Raw genomic sequence first — 22,385 nt, 5'->3', positions numbered from 1 at the left:
ATCATTAGACTTCTCACATCATGTTCCATTTGCCCTACTCTATTTCTTGGACTGAGAAACATCATGATGTTTGTATAATCAGAATGCATATTTTCTTTAAAAAAATAGCAGAAAAAGGAATAAAATGAAAAACATATATTGTTTCAGCTGAGTGCAATGGAACATGCCTGTAATCCCAGCAACTCAGGAGGAATAAGGCAGAAGGACCACAAGTTCAAAAACAACTTTGAGAGACCCTGTCTGAAAATAAAAAATTAAAAGGGCTGTACATGTAGCTCAATGGTAGAGCATGTGCTTGGGATCAATCCTCAGTATAGTACAGCACACGCAAAAAAGAAGAAAATAATTACAAACAACCCCACTACTTCTCTACCCTATCCCCTCTCACCTTCCAGTTCTGCTCTCAAAGGTAGGTGGTTTTTTTAATTCTTCAGGCAGTTCTTCTGAGAAGTACCAAACAATGTGCTTATACTCTCTCTTTAAAATTATCAATTTCAGACCTGACTTCTTGCTATAGAAGATGATTTACATCTTACAACTCCCATATCCTACCTCTTTGATAAATTTTATTGGGCTAATTTCATTAAATCACTACTTAAATAAAACTCTAAATATTAGTCACTGCAAAAGTTAAGTAGTAGTAAAGGGCTGGGGATGTAGCTTGGTAGTACAGGGCTTACCTAGCATGTATGAGGCCCTGGATTGAAGCCCCAACACCACAAAAAAATAAAAATTTAAAAAGTAAGTAGTTGGGGCTGGGGTTGAAGCTCAGTGGCAGAGTGCTTGCCTAGTATGTGTGAGGCACTGGGTTTGATTCTCAGCACTGCATAAGAAATAAATAAATAAATAAATAGTCCATCAACCAAAAAAGTATTCTTACCAAATTTCTATTCACATATAATTTTATCTCAGGATTGCTTAACATATCCTCTTATTGTCTCATTTCAAATTATCAAAGATAATTTCAAAACCTTTTCTTTTCTATAGGTAACTCCTGCTTCTAGAGCTCTTCATGTTCCTGTACCAATCAGAATGATTGTCCTCTAGGCCTTGTCCTTACCATCTTGGAAGTTCTCCTAATCACTCTGCTTCCTAGATCACATATTATTTTGCTTCAATAGTGCCATGCAATAAAAGGAGGTGTGCATGTGAATTTTCCAAGCCTTCATGTATCTAAAAATATCTTTCTCTCACAAATGACTTATAAAGGCATGGGGCCTGTAGGAGAGGCAGAAGGCTGGCTTGCGTCCAGAAGTTAAAGGACAATCTAGGCAACATAGTGAGACCTATGAACAAAGAACAAGACAAATATAACAACTGTCTGATATTTTCCTGCACATAGAATTTTATGTTGAGTATAACTTTCCCTCAGAAGTTTGATGATTTTTTTTTCCTACTACACCCAGGACATAAAACAACACTTCTACTCTTTTTACTCACTGGTTAGATTACCTCTCCCTACCCTGGTTTTTTAGGATCTTCCTTTATCCTTGATGGCTTAAAATTTCATTAAGAATATGGCTTGAGTGGCTGGGGTTGTGGCTCAGCAGTAGAATGCTCCCCTATTACTTTGGGCCCTGGGTTCGATCCTCAGCATCACATATAAAATACAACTAAAAACATATTTAAAAACAAAAAAGAATGTGGTTTGAAGTTTTACTAAGGATATATCTAAGTATAAAGACATCCTTCAATCATACTGTCCCTTTCATTACCTACTTCTTTAGAGATTTTGTTTTTTCTCTTTATCTTGGGTTCTCCTTTCATGTTACAGGCTTTCCTCAACTATTTAGTGATCCTTAGGTGTCCACAGATTTAACACTGAGGTTATTACAGGAATGTGCATGGGAACTCTTTGAGACATGAACTTTGCATTAGGGTGATCAGGTGGTTTAGATGTGAGCTGTCCCACAAAAGCTCAAGTGTGAGACAATGCAAAAAAAAGGTTCCCGGGGAAAATGTTCAGATTATGAGAGCTTTTTTAACCTAATTAGTGGGTTAATTAATGGATTAACTGAGTGGTAACTGCAGGCAGGTAGGGTGTGACTAGAAGTAGTAGGTCACTGGAGGTATGCCTTTGGCTGGGTGGGAGGGAGTTATATTTCATTCCTGGTTGGTGAAGCTCTTTGTTTCCTAGTTGCCATGACCTGAGCTGCTTTCCTTCACCATGCCCTTCTGCCATGATGTTCTGCCTCACTTCAGGCCAAAGCTAGAGAGCCAGCCAACCATGACCTGAACCTCTGAAACCGTGAACCAAAATAAATGTTTCCTTCTTTATATTGTTAAGTCTTTTGGTCACAGTGTCAAAAAAGCTGACTAAAACAGGTGAAAGACAACACTTAGGGTGAAAACCTCCAAATGCCAAAATATAGAAAAACGCAAAAATGCAACCATATTATGAACTACACACACACACACACACACATACACACTTGTCTCCTAAGCTGCTGAGAGCTTTTATGTGAAAACTAGTTTTCAGAATATACTTTAATTAACCAGAACATTTTACCACCAAAATAATGTATATTCCCACAACTATTTTATGGTAAGAGTATAATTAAACTTAAGAAAAACATGATTTCTAGCCAGGCACGGTGGCACCATACCTATAATTTCACCAGCTCAGGAGGCTGAAGCAGAAGTATCTGAGTTCAAAGCCAGTCTCAGCCAAAACAAGACACTAACAACTCAGTGAGACCCTGTCTCCAAATAAAATACAAAATAGGGCTGGGGATGTGTCTCAGTGATGAGTGCCCCTGAGTTCAATCTCCAGTACCCCCCTACCCCCACCCCGCCAAAAAAAAAAAAAAAGAAAAAGAAAAATATGGTTTCTAAATTTACAGCTGTAGTAATTCAACAAATATTTGTTGAGTGCCTCTTATAAATCAGCTATAGTAAGCTGGATATTAGAAGGAAAAAAATAGAAAAGATACAGTTCATAAACTAAGGAAATAAAGACCAAAAAAAAAGAAATACATCCACACACACAAAAAAAACAATGTGCAATATAATTCCTAACATGAATAGATACAAAAAGAAATACTATCTAATCCATCCAGAAGCAATAGGCAGTGTTAAATAAGACTTCATTGAAACTCACGTTTGTTTTTTTTTAAGAGGGTTAAGTAATGGTAATGTAATGGTTAAGTAATTCAAAGATGAATTCCAGAGAGGACTTCATAAACCAAGACAATATATGCAAAGGCACAAAGTCAATAACAGACAATTTTGTAAGAACAAAAACTTCAATATAATTACAGCTTAAATTTTAACAGTGAGAAACAGGCAAAGGTAACATTGGAAAAATGAGAAAAAAAGCCCACCTTGCAACTGGGCACAGTGGTATATACCTGTACTCCCAGCTATTTGGAAAGCTGAAGCAGGAGGATACAGGTTCAAAAGCCATAGCAAGACCCTTGCAAAATAAAAAATAATTTTAAAAAGACTGGGGGCTGGGCTTGTGGCTCAGTGGTACAGCACTTGCCTGGCACGTGTGAGGCCCTGGGTTCCATCCTCAGCACCGCATATAAATAAATAAACAAACAAACAGATAAATAAATAAATTATTTATTTTTGAAAAAAAGACTGGAAGTATAGTTCAGCAGTAATACCTGGGTTCAATCCCCTGTAGAAAAGATAAATAAAGAGAGAAATCTTGCCTTTCTGTTTTATTTATTTTTATATATTCCCTGTGCCTAGCTCGTAACAGGTTCTCAATATTGGATGAAAGAACAGTCAAATAAGAGAGACAACATGGGGACCCCTAATCTGCAATAATCTATAAATAAGAAAAGGGAAAACCTGAATTAGGGTCATAAAGAAGTAGGAATAAAAAAAAAATCTCCACATAATATGTCATTGAATGACCTACTTTATATATTTCACATTTACCAAGTTTTAAAAAATAATCATGGTACCACTCTCTATATAAACAAGAAATAACTTTAGAGTGGAATGAACAGTTACCAATAATTAACTAATAAGCAAATAAGAAATTCAGAATAACTCCTAGGTTTTTAACTTGAGAACTGAGACTGGGATAGGGAAATCAGGAGGAAGGCAGTAATGAAATTAAATCATCAAGCCAGGCAAGGTAGCCCAGCCTGTAATCTCAGTGGCTCGGGAGGCTGAGGCAGGAGGATCACAAGTTCAAAGCCAACCTCAACAATGGCAAGACGCTAAGCAACTCAGTGAGACCCTGTCTCTAAATAAAGTATAAAATAGGGCTGGGGATGTGGCTCAGTAGTTGAGTGCCCCTGAGTTTAATCTCTGTGGTACCTCCCCAAAATTAAATCATCAAGACTTGATCCAAAAAGGATGTCCACTAGGAAAAATACTCATTAAAACCTGACCATATAATAAGTGTGGGAGACCAACCTTGCACATGACTGAGTCACACTCCCGGCTGGGTGCTGAGGCGCTCAGTCGCAGAAATGTGGCAGAGCTTTCCCCACCCTTCTTGGGTTTGAGGGACAGTGTCTTGTGCATGGATGTGTCTTGCTACAGCCCCATGGGTGGAGCTACGCTCACCTGTTCCTTTTTAATATTACTCCTTGCCCTGTTTAGGATACAATGTTCCATGGAAGTGCCTTGTCTGTGTCCCCTTATCTTACTGTGCCCTTGGGTGACAGCAGACATCATGAAACTAGACTCAGTCCTCTGAAACCTGACCCCTTGCCTCATTTGAATAGCTTCTCCTCAATAAAAGGGGGCAGCTCGTACTCTCTCTCTCTCTTCCTGCAGACCCTTAAGGTCAGAGGAGACATCACAGCAACCCCAAAGAAAAAGGTATTGTGTCTCTTGTGTGGTTATTTTGACAGCCCAGTTAGCCCAGTTTACCTGGAGTGACCCCTGAGTGTTTTAGTCACGAATGAAACCCGGAAATAAAGGAAGTGTGAACAATTTCAAATTATAAAGTCTTACAGTATATGTTCTTTGGCTACAATGCTATAAGATTAAACATCAATAAGAAGGTAACTTAATTTTTTAAAAGTCTGAAAGTTGAGACATACACTTTTAAAATAATCCTGGTTTCTCCCACAAATAAACTGCACAGAGAGAGAGGGCAAGATGTAGGGCAGAACCTATAATTGAAAAAATTTAAAAACATTTTAGAATTAGCAAATTAAAATAAAACCCTTAAGCACACTTGCACAATTAGACTTAAAAAAATAGTAATGACATAAAATAGGATTATGATTACCTTTGAGTGATGGAAGGGCCAGAATTTGGGCTTCTGGTTTAGCTGGAAATGTTCTATTTCTTGACCCCAGCATGTTACAAAAGTGTTCCCTTTGAAACAGGGACCTAAAAATTTATTGACCTATAAATTTATCCTATGCAGTTTACTTGTGCTAACATTAAAAAGGTCGTTGGGTTTTTTATAAAGTTAACATCCTTAGAGATCTGAGAAACACTGTATCCATGAAATAAGAAAAATAAGGAACTCTAAGATATAAAATTATAACCAATAAAAATTTAATAGATGAAAAACAAAGATAATAAAAGGAAAAAGAATAAGAAAATCAAAGGATAATCTAAAAAATCTAATGTGAAAACAAATGGTGGGGAGAAAATTATCAAAGAAAAAAAATTAAAGAACATTTCAGAACTAAAGAAAAGGAGTCACCAGATTGAGAAGGCCATCTTATTAATCTTTGATTAATAACATTTTCAGATTCATCACCTTTCTATGAGCCTGATAGAAGAAAGTGAATAAAGGAAATAAAAGGCAGACATTGAATTCAAGAGATTGAACACAGCAGAGAGGCAAAAAGAACAACCATGTAAGTCTAGATAGCCAGAAATCCAAATGAGAGCAGAACTCCATAAGGGTATTTCTGAGAAAAAATAAATGGAATAAAAAAAGTGTATGACAAATGACATTGTGGAAAAGCACACGTTGAGAAAAGATGTGTGAACATTTCTATGTTAAAATAAACTAGGCAAAATTTTTTTGGGGTGGGGGTAGTACCAGAGATTGAACTCAGGGTCACTCTACCACTGAGCCACATCTCTAGCCTTATTTCATATTTTATTAGAGACAGGGTCTCACTGAGTTTGCTTAGTGCCTCACTAAATTGCTGAGGCTGGCTTTGAACTCAAGATCCTCCTGTCTCCACCTCCTGAGCTGCTGGGATTACAGGAGTGCACCACAGAGCCCGGAGCAAATTTCGGTTTTAATGAAATAATTTTTAAACCCAATTATATTAAGAAAGAAATATAATTCCTGAAACAGCTAAAAGCTAACAAATGTTTGGCACTTTTCTAAATTCTTTGCATATACTGACTCATCTAACTTTCACAACTATTTCTATTCTACATGGTTCACATGTAAATAACTTTTATATAAACAAATAAAAACAGCTTGAAATTTTTTATAAAACCATACTGAAATAATAGGGAGAGGGGATGAAAGAAATTCCTCATCTAACAGTATAAGAACATAAAGACTTCAAAGTTGATGAATCAAGTTGCAGTGATACAAATTGGATTGCAAGTTTGAGATCAGCCTAGGCAACTAGACTAACTGTCTCAAAATTTAAAAAATGAGGGGCTGTGGTTGTGGCTCAGTGGTGGAGTGCAATGCACTGGGTTCGGTCCTTAGCACCACATAAAAATTAAAAAAAAAAAAAAAGGAAAAGGAAAAGGACTGGGATGTAACTCAGTGGTACAGTACCTCTGGGTTCAATCCCCAGTACTGGGGTTGCAAGATAGAAGATGATGTAGTGCTATTTTACTTAGAAATATAAAGAAACAGCTAAGGCTTAGAAGTAGTTGTCTGGCTGGGTACAGTGGCACACATCTGTAATGCCAACAACTTGGAGGGCCAAGGCAGGAGAATCACAAGTTTGAGGCCAGCCTCAGCATCTTATCAAGACCTCAGCAATTTAAGGAGACCTTGTCTCAAAATTTAAAATATTAAAAATGTATTAGTGCCTCTGTGGTAAAGTACCTCAGTGGTAAAGTGCCCCAGGCTCAATTCCCTGATTCTAAATAAATTAGTAAATAAATGTAGTTGCCTCTAAGGAGTCAAAAAGGGTGGAATTACAGACAAGAAACTACATCTTTTCACTAAAAGCCTTTTTTTTTTTTAAATATTTTTTTAATTGTATATGGACACAACACCTTTATTTTATTTATTTTTATGTGGTGCTGGTGATCGAACCCAGTGCCTCTCACATGCTAGGCAAGCGTTCTAATTTTATAACTCCCTGACATTTTAAACTCTTACCAAGCGAAACTTTGATTAATATTAAAAACTTAAAAAATAAAAAACGATAAAACCAGTGAGACAAACCCTTGGTTATATCAACATCCACAGCAGTGTTTCACAAAGGGTAGTCTCTGGAATACCAGAGTTCTATAGAATGTTAATAGTTGGTATGTAAAAAAATGGTTCCAATAATTAAGTAAATGGAAAGACTTTTTCACAGGACTTCCTTGAAGCCTATGTGACAACATACTTCATAATTTTTCCTTAATGTTAAACCACAGGAACTCTCAATTCCCTTCTCCCGAAACAGCTCAAGAAACTATTGTTTTAGGCACTGGTTCTCAATTAAAATCCATAAACTAGAACCAGTCTACACAATGAAAAAGGAGGACAACAAATTAAGTATTTATTTATGTTAAAGTCAACTACCTTAAAAGACCATTTTGTATTGAGAGCATATTCCTCTTCTTTATGTTTATTTATTGATTTTGGTTACAGGTATTGAAACCAAGGGCAATTAAGCACTGAGCCACATCCCCAGCCCTTTTTGTTTTATATTTTGAGACAGGACCTTAAACTTGCAATCCTCCTGTCTCAGCCTCCAGAGTCTCTGGGATTACAGGCATGTAAAACCACACCCACCTTGAGAGCTTACATTGTTAAATGTAAGCTAAAGTGTCTTATGAAAAGATGGTGATCAGTGGCAATTTTTAAAAACATTCTTAAAAACTTTCCAAAATAGAGCTGGGGTTGTGGCTCTTCTGTAGAGCGCTCACCTAGCATGCATGAAGCACTGGGTTCAATCCTCAGCACTGTATCCACCTGTAACTTTTTAAAAATAAATAAATAAATAAAACTTTCCAAAATAAAAAGCTAACAACCCTATCAGTGCACTATTCCAACCCTGTCAAAGAGATCAAATGGTTCATAAAAGTCAAGTATAGGAATCTTTGAAAAACTATGATTTGCTGAGTTTAGCTTATTCTAAAATCTTAGCTCCTCAAGGAGCTCATAGAAGATTGGAAGTGTGGGAGAAAAAAACTAAAGTATTCATATTGGTTACAAAAATGGAGAATTTGTTGAAACAAGAAAAATAACCTAACCAAGTGTTTTCAAATATTCTCGCAAACCTTCTTACTTTCACACACTGATGATTAAGTGAATCTTCTGTGTAAAATACATACTAAAAACAGAATCAAACAATTTTCCAGTTTAAATTACAACACCTTGCTTATCACTGATCTCTAAAACTTTACAATGTTATAAGATGGGTATTTAAAATAGCGCTTAAGTAAATTAATTAAGGCCTTATTTAGCCACACATTTATTGTCAATTACAAAATTTTTAAAGCAAAAAACTCTTAACATTGTACTTAATTTCACCTCACTTGATTGAAACTTCTCCACCCTTACACCTTAGGTTGAGCCTAAGCCCTCTAGAATTAAAAATAGCTTAACCACCTAACAGTAGAAGCAATGACAGAGTTGTTTACACTTTCAATGAGTGTAGCTTTTGTACTCTTCGTGAAATTACAGAAAATATTTTTAACCATCTTAGAATTAAGGATAAAAATACCAGTTTTATAGACATGTTTGTATTTTGAGGTTTTTGCAATCTAATAAAACTTATGATCACAAAAGATTTTAAAAAGTATAAAAATATAAATTTTAACTTTCAAAAAACCATAAATAACACTGTCAATATAACATATCAGGTGTTTCCAGAAAAGCAAAGAGATTTCAAAAATAAATCAGATTTTTAAAAAAATAAGACAACTGGTTAAACCTTCATCACATTATCTACAACCATCTAAAACTATTTGTGCAAATGGAAAATAGTGGCTCTACAATGACATCTGAACTCTGGCTAACACTAATGTTAGTTTGCAGATCTTTGATGATATATTAGTTTTGAGATGACTACCTACAATACAATGGCTAACAGAAAAAGTTTAACTACAGACTTAAAATACCAAAACTTTTGAGGCCAATTAATATACATAAAACAATAGATAAATGAAATTGTGCACATACATTAAAAAGTCTAGAATTGTAAAATTGTTTACACTTACACAAATAAGACTCCATTAATAATTCAGGCAAGATTAAAATGAATGGAAAGTACAGAATTTTCACTATAATCCTACAGACTACAGCCCTAAAACCAAGGAAGAAAAAAATAATAGAACTGAGATGCACTTGCGTCAAGCCACTGTCTTATTAAATAAGAGTTAAAAAAAATAATAAAATAAAAAGTATGAACTGGATTCCAGTTAGGAACTAAGGTCACAAAATACAGAGGGGAGGGCAAGAATATATTCAGAATTAACAAGTAGGAAACCAGGTCATTTGTTGTTGTTTTTTTTTTAATATTTATTTTTTAGTTTTCAGCGGACACAACATCTTTGTTTGTATGTGGTGCTGAGGATCGAACCCGGGCCGCATGCATGCCAGGCGAGCGCGCTACCGCTTGAGCCATATCCCCAGCCCGAAACCAGATCATTTGTGATCACTATCAAGTCTCCTGCCCACAGTATATTTAGTCACAAGGCTTTTATAGGTCTAACTGAAGTCATCCATTAGTGATAAAATCATGTACTTCTAGAGATGGTTCAACTTGGCTGTTAGGTTTCCTGAGTAACAGCTGATTGCCCTTGATTTTGACATAATAAAATGCTGAAGGACAACTGTCTCTAGCATTTGGGTCAGGGTCCAGGGTCGGGGGTGGAGGTGGGGGTAATGAGGATTGATCCCAGGGGTGATTTACCACCCTTTTTGTTTTGTTTTGAGACAGACTATCGCTAGGTAGCTAAGGGTCTCACTAAATTGCTGAGGCTGGCCTCAAACTTGCTACCCTCCTGTCTCAGCCTTCTGAGTTGCTGGAATTACAGGCCTCCACCACAGTACCTGGCCTCTAATATATTTTTTTCCAAAGATATGCATTTAAGAGTATCATATATGCAAATACACAAGGATTTTATAAATATTTCTTCAAACATCAACACAACTGGGACATTGATATTAGACTGAAAATGCTACAAATCAAATATTGCACATTTACTTTTCTCGTCCCAAAAAAATGTCCTTTCATCTCTAGATCCAGCCATACTGGACTCCTATCAAGTCTTCAAAAACCAAGATCTGGCCAGGCATAGTAAGTAGTATGTACCTATAATCTCAGCTACTCAAGATAAAGAACCAAGAGGATTACTTGAGCCCAGGAGTTCAAAGCCTGCCTGTGCAACATATTGAGATCCTGTTTCATATGGGGGGGAGATCTTTCCCACAAGGCATTTACACATATTATACCTCCTACCAAAATTACTTTCCCCTCTCCTCCATTTTTTGCAAAACTGATTCTCCCAAATAATTGCTATAAAAATAGGTACACTCTCCAATATTGTCAGAGAACAATTTTTTAAAATGTTTATAACCTTCATTTAACTTTTAAAATTAAATTCATTTTAAAAACTGACAAATACAAATAAAGAATATAGGGCTAGATTGTAGCTCAGTGGTACAGCCCTTGCCTAGCATGTGTGAGGCACTGGGTTTGATTCTCAGCACCACAGAAAAATAAATGAAATAAAGATACTGTGTCCATGTACAACTAAAAATTTTTTTAATTATTAAAAAAAGAATATAATAATCACTTATATTTACCAATTAATTACCCCCCCTTTTTTCTGCATACTTCACAAGGCAGTGAAAATGTCTGTTGTTCAACAAACATATTTCTAACACCTAAGACTATATTCCACATAGAAAGTTCTCAACATATATCTGTCAAATAAAGAAACTCTTAATAATATACACCAAAGTACAGTACTTTCTTTAAGGTGGATAGCCAATAGTTGTTTGTTGTTTACTCAAGATTTAAGAAGTAATGTCATGGGCCTAAGGTCGTGGCTCAGTGGTAGAGCGCTGGACTAGCACATGTTAGGCCCTGGGTTCGATCCCAAGCACCACATAAAAATAAATAAATAAAACAAAAGTATGTGTCCATGTACAACTAAAAAAAATATATTATGTGAATGATTTATATGATGTGAATAATTTATATGATTTATATTATGTGAATGATTTGAAATTATAAACTTTTTTTTTTTTTGTACTGGGTAAGTGCTTTTATTTAACCAGGGCAGCAAAAACTATCCTTCTATCTATCTAATGATGGGGAATTCATAAACTACTACCAAAAAATCTTCAGACTGAAAAATATGAGGGGAAAAAACATTCAGACTGAGAGTCAATAGAGGGGTTCAAGTGCCCAAAGGAATCTTAAACTAATCTGAAGACAGAAGAAAGTAATGCTCTTCTCATTGAAAATTGGTTACTGTTTCAATATGTTTAAAATATATTCCTATTGTAAAACTGTAATTCTAAATAAACAAACAATTCCAACTCTACTATGAAGAGGAAAGTGGTACATGTGCTAGATGCTTCTCAATGAGCTAAAAACTCAAAATGATTAAAACCTAGTCTCCTCAACTCAGAGAACTTGAAATTAGGAGAAAAAACACAACCTATTTTTCAAAAAGTTTTAGGTATTACCATAGACCAGTGGTAGAGCATGTGCTAAGCATATGCAAGGCTCAGGGTTCAATTTCCAGAACCAAAACAAATGAATTTAGGTGCTATAACTAGTGTTGTGGTTTAGATATGAAGTGTCCCCCCCAAAAGCTTATGAGACAATGCAAAAAGGTTCACAGGTGAAATGATTATGACAGCTTTAGACTAATCAGTGGACTAATCTGATATGGATTAACTGGATGGTAACTGTAGGCAAGTAAGGTGTGGCTGGAGGACATGAATCACTGGAGGTATGCCTTTGGGGTTTATATTTTGTAGCTGGTAAGCAAAGCCCTCTCTGTGCTTCCTGGTGCCATGTTCTGAGCTGATTTCCTCTGCCATACCCTTTGGCCATCTTGTTCTACCTCACCTCCAACCCAGAGCAAAGGAGTCAGTCATTTATAGACTGAAACCTAACCGTGAGCCCCAAATAAACTTTTCCTTCTTTACATTGTTCTTATCCAGTATTTTAGTCTACAATAAACATATCTTCAAATACTGTACCAAAAAAAAAAAAAGAAATTTTCTTAAATATGATGATCATTTCCATTATGTATACACATTCTGAAAGAATAACCTGGTTAAAGATCTGTTGGGATACTAATCTCTTCGCTCAAAAGGTAGGATGATAGCTCAGAGAAAAGAGAAGCTAAAAGGAAAAGAGAAAGAGAAATTCCTCAACTTTCTCCTCACCCCCTTTTCCTTAAACCCATCCACTTCTCTAAAGACATGCCTCTTTTCTCAAGTACTAAAGAGATGTTATATCAAGAATCTTATTTCATCAACAATTTCCCTTTCCTTTATTTTTAAATCCCCTCCAATTCTCCTTGGTGTAAACCTGCCATAATCAAAATAAAACAAAAACAACAAAAATTCTTATAAATCACTTCTCCATTTTTCTCATTCTTCTCATCAATAAACTTAGAAAAGCACTTTCCACTTACTCAATCCGTAACAAGCTGACTTCTGTCCTGATTACTGTAAACAACTGCATCAAAGACCTCCAAATACCAGACAAGTCTTTCAGTTCTCACTGTACCCAATCTTTGATAATAACTGATGATTATGATCTATTTCCTGAAATTATCTTCTCTTGGTTCCTGCAATGATACCTGCCATGTGCAGTATGTGCCTTTTCTCCAACTTCTCTGGCCATTTCTGTTTCCTGTAGATTCTTCTTTGTCTGCTTAATCCTTAAATATTCAAGCTGTCTGGAATTCCCTCCTCCTGTTCTACACAGTTAGCTTGTCCTGAGAAGACATCTACTCCTAACGCCTCACCTAATTTTTCTGTTGACAATTTCTAAATCTCTTATCTTCAGTCCCATTCTATCCTGAAAACCTTCAGATCCTTTTTCTAATTGCTTACTCTCTATCTGGATTCTTCTAGCACCTTTAACTTAACTAACATCAAATTCTTCAAACTTCTTCCCTTCCTTCAGTAGTTCCTGACTTACTGCCATTCCTAGCTGACCATTTCTCAAACTAGAAATATGTGGTCCTTGATTCCTCCATCTTCCCTAACCCAGCAAATATTTACTAAACCCTGCTGTTTCTTTCTTTAAAACTCCCCAATATCACCAAAACCACTGCCTTACTTTGGGCTATTAGCTCCTCCACAATTACTAATGACTCCCTACTGATCTTCCTGTCACTAACTTCATAGCTTATTTAGTGTCCCCCCCACCTCGTGCTGAGGACGGAACCCTTAGGTAAGAACTGTAATACTGAGTTGTAGTCTCAGCCTTTTATCCATTTTCAATTTACAATTAGAAAACTCTATTTTAGTCACTACTTCTCAGTCTAAAGAACTGCAACAACAGATCCTAACACCTAGAGAAGTCATCTAAGAAGACCTCATTTTCACATTTTAATGCAAAAAAAAAAAAAGGTAAAATAATCTTAAAACTAATGTTACTTTTTTGTTTGGGGGGGTATACTAGGGATTGAACCCAGAGGTACTTTACCATTGAGCTACATCTCCAGCCACCACCACCACCCACCCTTTTAGACAAGCTCTTATTAACTTGCTGAGGCTGGCTGGCCTCAAATTTGCAATCCTCCTGCTTCTACCTCTGGAATCAGAGATCATAGACAAGCGCCACCAATCCTGGCATAACTGACATATTTTATAATCACTAACTGTTCAAGTGACAAAATATTCCTCATTTCCAACATATGAGAGTACTGGTGCACACACAGAAAATGACTATCAGCAGGCACTGGGAAAAATATTAGAGGAAATACTGAGGCATCTTTTATTCCCCTCGCCCACCACTAAATCACTAAACAGTTTTAGGAGAGGATGGAGTACATAGTAAATGAAACACGTTCAGCTTATTTCCCAAAGTAAAAATCAAACACAACTTGTTCTTGCTAAGAATAAGCCCATGTTAGAGACCAGCATATATTTTGATTCTTAGTTTTTTAAAATACTGTGTCATCATACATTTGATACAAAAATTGATACTGTGAAGAAAAATTCTGCTGTAAAATAAAACTTGGCGATTTGGAATCTATAAACCCCACCCCAAATGATCAGAATAAATTAATTCAGCAAGGTTGCAAAATATAATAGCAATAAGCAGAAGTCAATTACATTTCTATACATTAGCAATAAAGATTCCAAAAATGAAATTAAGAATAAAATCCATTTACAATAGTACCAAAAAAGAACAAAACACTTAGAACTAAATTTAACAGAAAAGAGACTTGTACAATGAAAATGACATAAAATCAGAAAAAAATTAGACTAGAAAGATATCCCATGTTCATGGATGTTAACAATGGCAATTCTCCCCCAAATCAATCTACAGATTTAATATGATGCCCATTAAAATCCCAGTTTGAAAAAAGTATGAAACCCCAAATAGCCAAACAATCCTAAAAGAACAAAACCTGAGGACTCACACATTCTAATATCAAAACCTATTACAAGGCAACAGTAATCAAGATGTTATGGTAGTATCATAGTATAGACATATAAATCAATGGAATAAAATTGACAATTCAGGTCAGGCATGGTGGCACATGCCTGTAATCCTAGCAGCATGGGAGATCGAAAATTCAAAACCAGCTTCAGCAAAAATGAGGCACTAAGCAACTCAATGAGACCCTGTCTCTAAATAAAATACAAATTAGGGCTGGGGATGTGGCTCAGTGGTCGACTATCCCAGAGTTCAATCCCCAGTAACACCACCAGCACCACGCCCCTAAAAAAAAAGAATTCAGAAAACAAACCCTCCCTTGTCTGGTCAATTTATTTATTTATTTATTTATTTTAAAGAGAGAGTGAGAGAGGGAGAGAGAGAGAGAGAGAATTTTAATATTTATTTTCTAGTATTCGGCGGACACAACATCTCTGTTTGTATGTGGTGCTGAGGATCGAACCCGGGCTGCACGCATGGCAGGCGAGCGCGCTACCGCTTGAGCCCCATCCCCAGCCCCTGGTCAATTTATTTTTGACAAGACTGTTAAAATAGTACAATGGAGAAAGAACACTGGTCCTAAGAAACTGGAACTGAAGACTGAAGTTGGGTCCCTACCTCACATCATTCAAAAATTAACTCAAATGGATCATGGGAAACTAAGTCAAAGAGCAAGGTAATCTCAATAATAAAACTGCATTTTTTTAAAAAATGGATCATGGACCTAAATGTAAGCACTAAAACTATAAAAGTTAAAGGAAGCATAGGGAGTAAATCTGTGTGACCTTGATAGACAATGGTTTCTAAGAGGCAACATTAGAAACACAAGCAAAAAAAAAAAAAAAAAAAAAGTGGGGGGTGGGTAAACTGACTTCAAAATTAAGAACTTTTCTGCTTCAAAGGACACAATCAACAAAATGAAAAGATACAAAATGGAAGGAAATGTTTGTAAATCATATTTTAGAGAAAGAACTTGTATCCGAAATATACAAAGAATTTTTGCAACAATAAAAATACAACCCAGTTTTTTTTAATATTTAATTTTTAGCTGTAGCTGAACACAATACCTTTAGTTAAATTATTTATTGATTTATTTTTATGTGGTGCTGAGGATTGAACCTAGGGTATTGCACGGGCAAGGCGAGCACTCTACCACTGAGCCACAACCCCAGGCCCAAGACAACCCAATTTTTAGTGGGTTGTCTTAGGAAACAGAATCTTATATCTTAAAAAACTAAAGAAGACCAAAGAAGCATTTACTATTTCCAATGAGTATGTGGAAATATGCTCAACCTCATCAGCTATCAGGGAATTGCAAATCGAAACAGCAAATACAATTTCCCACCCACTAGGATGATTATAATCAAAAAGACTTAATTGTCTTGGTGAAGACATGGAGAAATTAGAAATCTCATACTGGTGAGACTATGTAGGATGATTATAATCAAAAAGACTTAATTGTCTTGGTGAAGACATTGAGAAATTAGAAACCTCATATTGGTGAGACTATAGCATGGAACAGTCTTTAGAAAAGTCTGATAGTTCTCAAAATTTTAAACAGTAATTCCACTTCTAAATATGTATCCAAGAGAAATGAAAATACACATCCACACAAATCCTGTTCGATTATTACAGCATTACTAACAAGTCAAAAAAATGAAAATAATCTAAATGTCCACCAACTGACAAATAGACAAAATATGTATTTTCATACAATAAAGTATTGATACTTGTTACAACATGGATGTACCTTGAAAACATTAGGTCACATAAACGGAGTCAAACACAAGATCACATATTGTATGATTCCATTACATGAAATGTCCAGAATAGACAAATCTATAGGCACAGAAAGCAGATTGATGGTTCCAATGGCTGAGGGAGAGGGGAATGAAGAGTGACTGCTATTAAATAGAGATTGGGGGTTTTTCTTTTTCTTTTTTGGCATAATGACAGTTATTTTAAATTAGACAATGGTAATAACTGTAGACTCTGTGACTATGCTAAAAAAAAACAAACACTGAATTGCATGCCTTAAAAAGGTGGATGTGAGGAATGGGGGTGTGGCTCTGTGGTAGAGCACTAGATAACATGTGAGAAAGTTTTGATTCTCAGCATTTCATATAAATAAAAAAGGCCCATTAGATATGATTATGTGTTAGAGTCTGTAAACAAGTCTGGATGGTGCCTGGCAAAATGCCAAAGGGAGTGGTTTGTGAAGTAACAAAAGCGAGCCATTAAGTGTGGAGATTCCTGATTGGTTGACTGCTGTATCTAGTTTATGCTAATTAAGATAAGCTGTGCAAAATGTATAAATACCTCTGTTATCCTACAATAAACGGCTCCTATTCCTGCTGCATCAACGTACACAAGTTATTCGTCACCCCCCGGATATTTTGCCCAGCCAGCCGGGCAGCGGCAATTATGTATATATAAACATGGTAGTGAATTATATCTCAAGAGAACTGTTATTAAAAAAACTATACAGTTGCTGGGCAAGGTGGTGCACAACTGTAATCCCAGTGATCCAGGAGGCTGAGGCAGAAGGATTATAAATTTGAGCCCAGCTAGGCACAGGGGCACATGCCTATATTCCCAGGGGCTTGGAAGGCTAAGGAAGGAAGATCAGGAGTACAAAGCCAGCCTCAGCAAAAGTGAGGCCCTACACAACTCAGTGAGACAGTCTCTAAGGAAAATACAAAGTAGGGCTGGGGATGTGGCTCAGTAGTCAACTGCCCCTGAGTTCAATCCCCAATACCACCACCCCCCTCCAAAAAAAAAAAAACAATAAGTTTGAGGCTAGCCTCAGCAATTCAGAAACACCCTGTCTTAAAATAAAAATAAAATAAAATTTAAAAAAGGACTGGGGATATAGCTCAGTAGTCCTCAATACCAAAAAATAAAAATAAAGTTAAGATTTGTACATTTCAGAATGTGTAAATCTACCTTAAGATGTTTTTACAATAATAAAAACAAGGGCTGGGTATGTAGCTCAGGCGGTAGCGCACTTGCCTGGCATGCGTGTGGCCTGGGTTCAATCCTCAGCACCACATACAAAAACAAAGATGTTGTGTCCGCCGAAAACTAAAAAAAAAAAAATATTAAAATTTAAATAATAATAAAAGCAATGGAGTGGAATGGGTAGAAGTACAGATAAAACAAGAACCAATAATGCTTAAGTTCATATTCCCCTGGTTCACTATGCATGTTTGATATTTTCCTTAAGTGTTTTTTTTATTTTAGTATAAAATTAACAGTAAACATTCCTAATATCCATTTTCTGTTGTTTGTTGTTTCTTGACTTAGGAAACAGAATCTTAAATCTTAAAAAACTAGAAGACTAGAGAAGCATTTATTATTGTTACATGAAAATAGGTAAGACAAAGACATTATGTGTGACAAAAATGAAGAATTCTTCATGTTAAAGTGAAAATTTGAATTGTTTGTTTTTTCTGGGGGGAGGCGAAAGAGGGTGTTGGGGATTTAACCCAAATACCCTTTGCCACTGAGCTACATCCCCCAGTTCTTTTTTTTATTTTTTATTTTGAGACAGGGTCTAAGTTGCTTAGGACCTTTCTAAATTGCTGAGGCTGGCCTTGAACTTGCAATCCTCCTGTCTTAGCCTCCCAAGTCACTGGAATTGCAGGCATGTGCCATAGCACCTGGCAAATTTCCTCAATTCTAAGACAGTTCCTCATCCTTGGGTTCCTGTGGTCTCCATGCTTCATAGATTAATAATTCCTAATATATTGATGTAACAACCCCTAATTGATATGCCCCTGTTACATATAGCCACTTAAATTTTAGTTTTAATGAAATTAAATTATAAATTCAGTTCTCAGTCTCACTAGTTACATTTTAATGTTCAATATCCACATGTGGCTAGTCGCTTACTGGAATAGCAGTAACAGAACACTGATGAAAGTGTTATTATGTAATACTACTCTAATTAATAAGAAACATCCACAAAGAAACTTCTATTGTCCAATTTAGGGTTGTTGTACTTATTTCCCTATAACAAACTTTCTTTAAGAACTGGGGAAACAAGCATGAATATCAACCAAGGAATGCCGCAGTTCATGAAAGTGTAGACAGATTAAAATAGCAGTTAAATTCTACTTTACAAACCAGCAACTACAGATTTTGACCATGACAATGCCTAAGAGGCCAATTTCCCCAAATGCTAAAAGAGTATCTAGAATATGAATAAATCAAACTGTTTCATCAAAAACCTAATGAAAAGGTCTACAATCCATGACATCAAAGAATTAATAAGGCTGGGGTTGTAGCTCAGTGGTAAAGCACTTGCCTAGCACACTTGAGGCATGGGTTCAATTCCCCAACATCACAAACTAAATAAATGAAATAAAAGTATTGTGTCCATCTACAACTAAAAATATTTAAGAAATAAAAACAGTTAATGACCCCTTGCAGAATACACAGAATAAAATTCTTCTCAGAACAGAGCTTTGAGGTAACATGCATAACTAAAAGAACTATTAAATTTGTTTTGTCTAGAAAAAAGGTTTAACTATTTCTATTCATCTAATCCTAAAACTGTGTGTGCATTTAATTTTGACAGGTTTAACTTTCCATTAATACCCATTAACAGTATAGGTATTCACTATCAGGAAACAAGTGCATTCTTTTTTTAAAATATTTTTAGTTGTAGATGGACACATTACCTATTTTATTTATTTATTTTTATGTGGTGTTGAGGATCAAACCCATTGCCTTATATATGTGAGGCAAGTGCTCCATCACTGACCTACAAGCCCACCCCCAACAGGTGCATTCTTAATTCAAATACTTAGAATATTTTTAGTACTTCAGAAAAAACTGAAGGTGAGCAGATTTTAAAACGTAAATTCAAATACATTTCTATATTTAGGAATCCCAAAACAACAAAAAAACTTCACCTTGCATTTCCTCTGGAGCCATCACTGCAAGTACTTGAGTGTGTAAATAACATTCCCAATACAAAACAGAATGCTTTATGTTAAGTAATTTAAAATCAACTCTTTTCTTACCTAAACTACTGGACACCTAAAGCCTTAGTCAAAATGGTTCCACTTAAATCATTGTCGAACCTCTGAAAAGGTCACATAAGAATTTAAGTACATCTTTTTTAATCCACAATAAATAATTTTAAATTCAACTGTCCTTGTAATTCACTGCCCCCTCCCCCCAAAAAAGGAAATTCTCAAGAAAAAATAAAAACATGGAAATCAAAACCAGCCTGTAGGCAAAGCAGTATACAGGAGGGTCACATGAAATAGATCTGAAGGAGAAAGTTACTACCACTAGAGCATCTGGAGTCAAATTAAATCAGCCACTATTTACATATTTCTGGCTCTGTGCTGACCTCACATGGTGCTTTCCTGTATGTTAAGACACAGGCCTACCTGTGTTTTCATATTCGGATTAGTATTAGATGCTTTCTATCCTTAACCAAAGTTAAATGTTTTAAACACAGTAGTATTCTATAACCTTTCCCCATTATTCATGAACCCTCAATGTTCGTCAAAACACCCCGATAAATCCATCTGTTCCTGCTAATTGCTTCCAAAGAAAAACTCTAGCAACCAAGGACACCAGATTGTAAAACATGCAGTTAAGAGTTCTGGCATTACCCAACTACGTTGTTTAGAAATCTTGGCAAATTAGTTAAAATCCTTTAAACCGTAATTACCTCAGTTGTAAAACTGAATTCAATACAAATCCCAAGAAGGGATATGAGTTAAATTTAACTGAACATTAGAAATGTCTCAGGTTTTCTTGTGCGCTCCAAAGATAAGGTACCTCCCCCATCTCATTTTCCCTTTCAGCTTTCAGGGTTTGCTTCCGGACTCCACTTCAGTGTTCCCCTTATTCTCATACTATATCCAACCCATCCATTCGACCCCCCTCACTCCAATTCTACACAATTCTACCACCCTTAGCGCCCCCTAAGGTCCAAGGTAGCCCCTCCACTTGGTTCCCCCATCTCCTCCAGTCCCAATTTGCTAACCGCTCCTCACAGTTCCCCACCCCCTCGTCACCAGGTTCATCCTGCCCCTCCAACAGACTCCCGCCCCCAGGTTCCTTCCTGCCCTCCAAACACAGCTTTTTCCGTCTCAACGTTTTATCTTGTTCCTCCAACAGAATCCCCCAACGCCCTGCTCTTTCCTTTCGTCCCTATGCTTGTCCAACATTTAAATGACTATTCCTTCCCATCCATTCTTTTCAACATACACATAAATGCAAAGGCACCCACAGACAGAAGCCCCCAACCCCCACCTCGATCCTCCATCTTTCCCTTTTACACTTGCTTCCTTTCTTCCTTCTCTTTCCCCCACCCCCACCTCCTCCGGAAGAGTCGGTTCCCAGGCCAAGGTCTCACCTCATTCGGTCACTTCAGTGGTGCCAACCGCTTCATACAGGAAAATATAACCAATCACGTCCCCGTGGGCGCTTCCCCTGCGACTCCGAACACTTACTGGGTACCCGCCCCACCGGGAACCCCGCACATACGCACGCACAAAACGAGGTCCTCGGGGACGAGGGTTGTGGGTAGAGTGAGCCTTCCTATACCGGCCTCAAACACAGCCCACTTCGCTACAGCCCTTCGCCATTTTGGTTTCCCGCGGACTGCCGGTGCATTCTGGGAGCGCGGAGCGACTCCGGGGCCGAATGGCAGCTCTCCAGGGCCGCGGAGGGGCGGGGACTGCGCGGCGAGCGCGGAAGAACACCGCGCCCTGCGTCTTCGGCCGGGGCTGAACAAAGAAGGACTCTTTAACATTGCGGTAGCTAAGTCCTTCCGCCGCCGGTGCTAACACAATAGTGAACGCTGGGCTCCAGATCGTTGGCTGTGCTACGCTCTTTGCTTCAAAGGGAAGACTTGTGTCCGACATTTAGCATGCGTATTCTGTCCGGTAGAAATAGCTCAGTCCTCTATGTATGATGCTGAGCAAATTTCCTTTCCTTGGAGAAAACCTTAGCTAAGACTCGGATTTTTTTTTTTTTTTTTTTTTTTACGTTCTTCTTAAAGCCCAGTGTTAGAATTCTCTTCAGCGGGGAGGAGACCCGCAAAGTCAAAATTAAATTTTGTTCAAAGATTGCTCTTCAGTCCCAAACTCTAATTAGGAGCAGCTTATGTGGAAGATTTTCAGATTTTCCCCCTAACAATGAAAAAGCTTTTCTCCATTTACCTGCTTTGCAATCTTTCCTAATTGTAATGAAATCTGAAAATAATCTCGTGCACAGTGGTTTATTTTAAAGAATACAGAACTTTCATACTAGAACAGACACTTAGCCTACTGCCGACAGGGGTCCCAACTGACAAGCTGTGTGAGTGCATGCTATTCTCTTTCACTTAGGTTAAGATATAACCCAGCTCTTAATAGCCATGTGCAGGACCCTTATTTAGAGTTTTGTTAAAATTTTTTAAATAATTTCGTTTTTATATTATGTCACAGGAATAATGAATACATGTTTTTTGGTTTGTTTGTTTTTCTTTTCTTTTTTTTTTTTTTTTAGTTACAGACGAACTCAATACCTTTATTTTATTTATTTTTATGTGGTGCTGAGAATTTAACACAGTACCGCTCTAACACCAAGCCACATCCCTAGTCCCTGTTTGTTGTTGTTGTTGTTGTTGTTGTTTTGTTTTTGAGAAAGTACCTCTTTGTG

At 36.7% G+C, this 22,385-nt stretch overlaps 1 protein-coding gene across 2 annotated transcripts in view; it reads right to left on the bottom strand.

Annotated features, from left to right (window-relative positions):
* Positions 1-21,333, bottom strand: part of Mtf2 (metal response element binding transcription factor 2) — a 55,028-nt gene extending 33,695 nt beyond the window's left edge. The window contains exon 1 of one of the 2 annotated variants that reach the window (XM_076863479.1): positions 21,097-21,333. In XM_076863479.1, the coding sequence (XP_076719594.1) occupies positions 21,097-21,101 (5 nt within the window). In that variant the 5' untranslated portion in view covers positions 21,102-21,333. The remainder of the gene's footprint in view (positions 1-21,096) is intronic. The other variant, XM_076863480.1, reaches the window with a different exon arrangement.
* Positions 21,334-22,385: the final 1,052 nt, after the last annotated feature.

Source organism: Callospermophilus lateralis, chromosome 7 (genome assembly GCF_048772815.1).
Source record: "Callospermophilus lateralis isolate mCalLat2 chromosome 7, mCalLat2.hap1, whole genome shotgun sequence".
Taxonomy (NCBI): domain Eukaryota; kingdom Metazoa; phylum Chordata; class Mammalia; order Rodentia; family Sciuridae; genus Callospermophilus; species Callospermophilus lateralis.
This window is presented reverse-complemented; position numbering and strand designations above follow the sequence as displayed.